The sequence below is a fragment of the Triticum urartu genome, chromosome 5 (genome assembly GCF_003073215.2).
Source record: "Triticum urartu cultivar G1812 chromosome 5, Tu2.1, whole genome shotgun sequence".
Classification (NCBI taxonomy): domain Eukaryota; kingdom Viridiplantae; phylum Streptophyta; class Magnoliopsida; order Poales; family Poaceae; genus Triticum; species Triticum urartu.
The window spans coordinates 542,648,750-542,655,437 of record NC_053026.1 but is presented as its reverse complement, the minus strand read 5'-3'; the positions used below and the strand labels follow the sequence as shown (position 1 = coordinate 542,655,437).

General features: G+C 49.4%; 1 protein-coding gene across 1 annotated transcript; it reads right to left on the bottom strand.

The window, feature by feature from the left end:
* Positions 1–3,140: 3,140 nt before the first annotated feature.
* On the bottom strand, positions 3,141–4,119 carry LOC125510545 (gibberellin-regulated protein 12-like). The gene is made up of 4 exons (XM_048675762.1): positions 3,949–4,119; positions 3,798–3,851; positions 3,666–3,693; positions 3,141–3,555 (listed from the first exon to the last, which is right to left on the bottom strand). Exons 1-4 carry the CDS (start codon positions 4,021–4,023, stop codon positions 3,374–3,376), a joined length of 339 nt encoding a protein of 112 aa, XP_048531719.1. The 5' UTR covers positions 4,024–4,119; the 3' UTR covers positions 3,141–3,373.
* Between the last annotated feature and the right edge of the window lie 2,569 nt (positions 4,120–6,688).

The following is a 6,688-nucleotide window of genomic DNA, read 5'->3' as shown; positions in this document are numbered from 1 at the left end:
GCGCTCTTCAGTCATCCTGTAATCATAGAATTGCTCCATGATGTACAGCTCAGTGCCAGCATCCGAGACCCCAAACTTGGCCTCGAGTGCATCCCACATATCTTTTCCATTATCAATTGACGCATAAGCACCAAGTATGTTCTCACCAAGAACACTCAAGAGAGCAGCCTTAAACAGAGTATCCATTTTCTGAAAGGCTTGTGCCTGTTGAGCATCAAGCTCCCCTTCAGGTTTGCCAAGAGTGGCGTCATAGCAACTCATGGTTTGAAACCATAAGACTGCTCTCACGCGCCACCTCTTATAGTGGATACCCTCAAACATAGGAGGTCTCATGGAAGCAGCAAAACCACTTGGGGTAAATTGCCTATAATAAGGTTTTTGGATTGTTGGAAATATGAGCAATTTACCAAATAATTTTATTAACAGAAATTTTAGATAAAGCATGACTAATATAGCTGCGATAAAGCAAGTCATGCAATCTGACGAAGAGAAAGTAAATAGCATCTGCATATATGAACTTGAACTGAACACATCTAGGGCAGACACTAGATCATGTTGCATATATGGAGTAGAACCTAACACATGTAGGGCAAGAACTAGTACGAGAAACTATGGCAGGACATCTGACAGAAAGAAGAAGAACACATATGGGACAACAGCAGCAGAAGCACTGGACTTGGGGTCGACATCCTCTCCAGCCATGTCGTTGTTGAGGTAGTCGACGTCGGGGAAGAAGTTGTCGTCGGGGAAGTAGTCGTCGGAGTCTGTGATGAAGAAGCCAATAGTCGCGCAGAGCGCTCCCCAAAAACCTTATCACCCTTCTCCCGTACAGGACTCAAAGAGGTGCGGTTTCGGAGGCCTACTGTCCCGACCTGCGGTGCACGCCGCAAGCCGGGATGAGGAAGACAGCAGCAGCTCAGAGATTGGAACTAGTGGGGAGAGAAAGGAGAAGTTCTGGTGCATCTCTCTGGGAGGAGCGACCTCCATTTTATAGGCGCAAGAGAAGGAGGCGAGAGGGCAACGACGGGAGGCGAAAATCTTTTCAGCTTCCATGTGACCTTTCGTATACCCGTAGTGCGTGGCAAAAATTTAGATATCGGCTCATTCCCGCAACCCGCGGCGCGGCGCGTCGTGACGAGGCGTGGCGTGGCGAGGCGGGCGGCGGAGGAGGAGCGCGCGTGGATATCCCTCTTGTTCTCATGCTCGTACAAGTGGGGAAAGAACCTCCCTTATAAGGAGGTCCAACTCCCACTAAACCAGCAATGTGGGACTAAACTTTAGACCTCTTTTGGTTCATAGGATAGGATTATCATAAGAATAGGAATCTTATAGGAAATGAGATGACATGTATCTCAAATCCTATGAGTAGGAATAGGAAACAAGATGTCATTTGGTTGACACCAAAGGATTTTTTCCATTGAGTCTAGGCTCTTTTTTATCTTCCTATGAAATGTGGAGGATAGGAATCAATCCTATGTAGGAATAGGAATCCATTCCTATGAACCAAAGGGCTCTAAAGGAAAAAATCCTATAAGAATCCTATCCTCTAAAATTCCTATGAAATTCCTCTAAACCAAAGGAGGCCTAAGTAGTATTGCTTGCCTTACACAAATGAGTTAAGTGGACCTTTAGAATTTATTAGGAATTTCTGAAATAGTTATTGGGCTGCCCAAAATAGACTAAATTCCAGCCGTTTATTCCTTGCTACGAGCAATATACAGACATTTCCTGTGCTGAAATGTTTTTTAGGGAAGCCGAAACTTCATGTGTGCTGAAACTTCTGGGATTTCATGTCTTTTTTTTTGAGAACTTGGATTTCATGTCATGGAGGCAGAGTTTGATTCCTTGGAAGTTATCAGATTTTGCACGGTGCTAACTCAGTGATGACTCTGCAGCGGCTGTTTTTCACGTAATGCATCAATATAGCTACTATGAACGGGAGGGTCTTGTTTAAACATTGTGGTCGAGAAACTAGTTGTGCGATTCATGAGCTAGCTAATTTTTGCTTCTAATAATAATTCTTGTAACTGGGTTGGTGATCCTTCTGTTTTTCTAGTTGACAAGTTGGTAAACAACGCAAGTGTAGTTTAAATTTTATGGGCTAATAATTCTTGTAACTGCGTTGATGATCGTAGAGGGGCCGACGAGGGATGATGGAGTTCCTTGCCCGCGTTTCGGCGGCCACATGCGCCTCCACGTTGTAACTCCATATAGGTCCAGTCAGGTGTTGGTTTAGAGTGGCGCGTCTGCCCATGCCCATTTCGGTCATGGCGGACGTTGGCAATGTCGTAGTCGTCATTTCCTTGTCAAAGGCATCATCGTCACCTAGCTTCGACTACTCCAGGGGGAAACGCTAGATCTGGGTGTCCCAGATCAGAGGATCGCGGTGCCTTCAGTGCCGTCCTCCCTCCTGGTGCATCGTTTTGAAGTAGATGTTGGCTGGAGGGGCCAAGAGGTGGAGCGATGTTGCGTCTACCACATCAACGACGACGGGTCTCGGTGGAATGATGTAGTGGAGTATCAGCGATGGATGCGTGTTGATAGACGCACGCAAGATGATGGCGTTGTTTGGCGTCGTGGCGACGTCGACTGCAATTGGGTCTGGTAAGGTCAATGCGTTGATCCTTCCTGAAGATAGGACGACGGAAGATGTCAGCAGCGGATTCTAGAGCGTGAGCATGCGGTGTGCGCTAAGGATGTGTTAGACCAGTTGGTGCTCTCGACTCACCGTAAGACGGCTTGGTGCGGTCATGATATTAGATGGTGTGTTGGTACGAGGTCAGGTCACACCAACAGACCTGCAGGTGTAGCGCCAGACATCTATCAGAAAGATAAATTTAGATTGATCTATGTATTTGTTTGTCAGACTTTATCGATAAAGATGGGTGTACGCATCATTGGATGCATCGGCCGATGGTCTTAACCATTTTTTTTCGTAGAAAGGTCGCTCTTCGAGGGCAGTGCCCCCCGGCGCATCTCGTTTCGAGGCGGGGGTTCCGGCAAGTTGCCCTGGTTTCCTCTCATGCCGGGGCTCGGTGGACCGGCGTCATCTCGAGTGCAGAGCGCAGAACAACCAACACGACCGGCGCCCCACTCTGGTGTGGTGCTACAACAACTGCGACGGCGTGCCTCCTCCAACATGCAACAAACTGTGATTTACGCGTGTTCCAGGTCGTGAACCGAGCGGCGAATCCCACGATACAACCGCGTGCGCCGCCCTCTGGAGTCGCAGAGAAGAGGCGGACGCACGCGACATACTACAGACAACCCAGATCTCGATCGAGTTCTTCTTACACCTGTTACATGTAACTACCGGCTAGGCTGATCGAGCAACGGCATCAACGGCGGGCCGTCAGAAGACCAAATCTTGTAACTAGGGGCACTTGGGGCGTCCCTCCTTGGTCTTCCAGTCGTTGTAGCAGCCGCACTCGTACTTGTGGCCGTAGAGGCCCGACGGCACGCACAGGCACGTGTTGCAGCACTTGTTGCAGAAGAAGAGGCACGGCTTCCTGTACTTGGTGTCGCTGCACCGGTACTCGCACGCCGGCTTGCACTCTGCAATCCATGCACCGCAGGATCAACAACCAGTCCAACTCACATTACATTTCATTTCAGGCGAAACCAGCAGATTCAGATTCAGATATGAGCAGGGAAGGGTAACTCACGGTATATCTTGAGACTGCCCTGTCCTCCCTGAAGAAAGAATTCGGAAAGGAGGAGAACACACACGATCAGTAACAGATCTATCCCCAAAATATCTTTAAAAATGTGCAACAGAATGCCGTGGAAACATATACCTTGCTCACTCGGTACACATTATCCTCATGCTCTTCGGTTCCTGAGGCAAACACCTGATCACAAAATATGCGATGTAATAAGCATCCCAAGCAAGACCAACAGTTTGGCTTCTCCGTCGTCCTGGGTACCGCGGATCAGCAGAGATCTCACCTTGTGCTCGGCGATGATGGACACGGCGAGAAGAGCGACGGCGAGGAGGACGAGCAGCTTACCAGCCAGGGCCATTTCGCTCAAGCGAGTTGAGTTGCCAAAAGAGAAGACACTGGCTAGTGAAGCAGCGGCTGCTGGGCTGGGCAGTGGGCAGGGTGAGATGGATCTGAGGACGTATTTATAGACCATAGCTGTGGATTCCGAGAAGTCTTCACCATTTTATACCGTGAAAATGGTCGAGCTAAAGCTGGATGGAAAAGCCAAGTATTGCAGAACATGCGTCAAAAGCAATGCATCGACATATGCTAGCTAGATACTCATGCCATGTTCATCCCATCCATTAAACCTTTTTTGCTGCACATGAGGCCGGACAGATTCGATCTTGCTTAATCTTCTCTCTCTCTCTCTCTCTCTCTCTCTCTTCCCCACTTGCATGGTGGATTACTAATCTGATCACAGTATAAGACTAGGCTAGGTGTTACCACTAGCTGTGCAACACACAGATCCGGGCGTTCTCTGACCCCAAAATTTTCTACTGTATGATTTTCGCGCCTCAGATCGGCGCAGAATCATATTCTAGCTAATTAGGCCTAGAGCCCCATACGGATTACTGAGGGCGGCGCTGAAATGCCGGTGCTTTGGGGCGTCGCCTAGCTGCGCGCATGAGTGCGCGCACGTTACACTACACAGCTTGGCGCGCGCGCATGTGCGTCTTGACATGGGGAGCCTGCCCGGAAACGCTAGCAAAAGTCGCGAGTGAACCGAGCTCTGGTGGTAGAATTTGCAAGACGCAGGCATGCTTGCCACTCAGAGGGTGATGATTACTCTCACCGAAGGGCGTTTGTGGGTAATAATACTACACTGTTGATTGTTTTTGAGATGGCTAACCACTCATTTCAAGCGGTTGTGTAATAATACTACTAGTGTGTGTTGCATCGGAGGTAGTTCGGTCGAGATCAGTTCGCTCGCGCGTGCGTACACATCGTTCCGGCCCGTCTCACCAGCTTGCTCTCTTATTTATGAATTGATGCTAGCTAATATTACTGTCCTTATTATTTTAACCGGTGTGGTGCTTTTTTTTTTGCGAAGGAACTTTTAATCTATTCATCGTTTATCATGGTGTAGTACAGAGAACGCAGGTAATAAAAATTACAATCAGGTCCGTGGATGACCTAGCAACGGCGACAAGCACTGTAGCAAGGCAAAGGCGCGTCGTTATCACCGCCCCTTCGACCCACCCTCGCCGAAGCCATGCAAACCTTGTTGTGGTAGAAAGTCAAAAGGTTGTCGTGATAATCCCCCACAGGGCCACCAGAACAACAACCGGCGTCGATGATGAGAAGCGTAGATCTGAGTGATCAAACCCGTGAACAGACAACCGAAGATGAATGGAGATTGGATCCAAATAGATCCACCGAAGGTCAGCACCGACTGAATCCCGTAAGATTCGGCGGAGACACACAACCGTAAGCCCTCCGATGATGTTGGGCGCACCATCAAGATGGGATCAGATGTGGGAAACATTATTCCTACAAGGGGACATCACCGTCGCCACATAGTGTCAATCAAGACATTGAACCAAGCAAGAGTGAGAGTGGAGTCCCTCCTGCCGGCGAGGGGCCAGGGTCCTCCGCACCTTCATTGCCCAAAGGCCATTTGAGACAGGGCGGACTGGCGACGGTGGTGCCGATAAGGTGGAGGGGTGCTAGATGCCCGGGAGTCATTTCTTGGGAAGGAGGAAAGCGTTTCGTGCAACTGCTTCAGAGGACTCACTACCTTGATACTGGCTGGAATATGTTTCGCACGTCGTTGCAGTGATATTTATAGGAGAATAGTCTCGTGGGTTCTGAGGGAGTCCTGGATTAAGGGGTCCTCGGGCATCCGACTTGTTGGACATGGGCCGGACTGATGGGTCGTGAAGATACAAGACATAAGACTCTTTCCCGTGTCCGGATGGGACTCTTCCCGGCATGGATGGCAAGCTTGGCGTTCGGATATGAAGATTCCTTTCTCTGTAACCGACTTTGTACAACCCTAGTTCCCTCCAGTGTCTATATAAATCGAAGGGTTTAGTCCGTAGAGGCAGTCATAATCATACAGGATAGACTTCTAAGGTTTTAGCCATTACGATCTCGTGGTAGATCAACTCTTGTAACCCCCATACTCATCAATATCAATCAAGTAGGACGTAGGGTATTACCTCCATTAAAAGGGCCCGAACCTGGGTAAAACTTCGTGTCCCCTGTCTCCTGTTACCATCAACTTTAGACGCACAGTTTGGGACCCCCTATCTGAGATCCGCTGGTTTTGACACCGACATTGGTGCTTTTATTGAGAGTTCCACTGTGTCGCCGTCAGAAGGTTCGATGGATCCATCCATCATCTGCAACGATACTGCCCTAGGGAAGGTTTTTCTCCCCTGCCAGATCTTCGTATTCGGCGGCTTCGCACTGCGGGCCAACTCGCTTGGCCATCTAGAGCAGATCGACAGCTACGCCCCAGGTCACCAGATTAGTTTTGGAAACCTGGATCATGTCGCTGATATCCGAGGAGACTTGATCTTCTAAGGATTCACGACCCCAACCTCTGCTCTGGCCTTAGAGCCGGAGCGCCTCGTCAGGACTGAAGACGGGATTTCTAAACCCGCCAGACTATCTGTGGCCATTAGGCCCAGTACTGGAGAGCCGGAGGAAGCAGTGTCGCCCGCAAACATCACAAAGCCGGACCCTTCCCCAGATAC

What these genes read in the sequence shown, in the direction of transcription:
- LOC125510545 (XM_048675762.1), bottom strand. Translation starts at nt 4,023, where the DNA reads ATGGCCCTGGCTGGTAAGCTGCTCGTCCTCCTCGCCGTCGCTCTTCTC. An exon ending in CCATCATCGCCGAGCACAAG is followed by an intron (nt 3,852 to 3,948) that starts GTGAGATCTCTG and finishes TTTTGTGATCAG; the next exon opens with GTGTTTGCCTCAGGAACCGA. An exon ending in GGGCAGTCTCAAGATATACC is followed by an intron (nt 3,556 to 3,665) that starts GTGAGTTACCCT and finishes CATGGATTGCAG; the next exon opens with AGTGCAAGCCGGCGTGCGAG.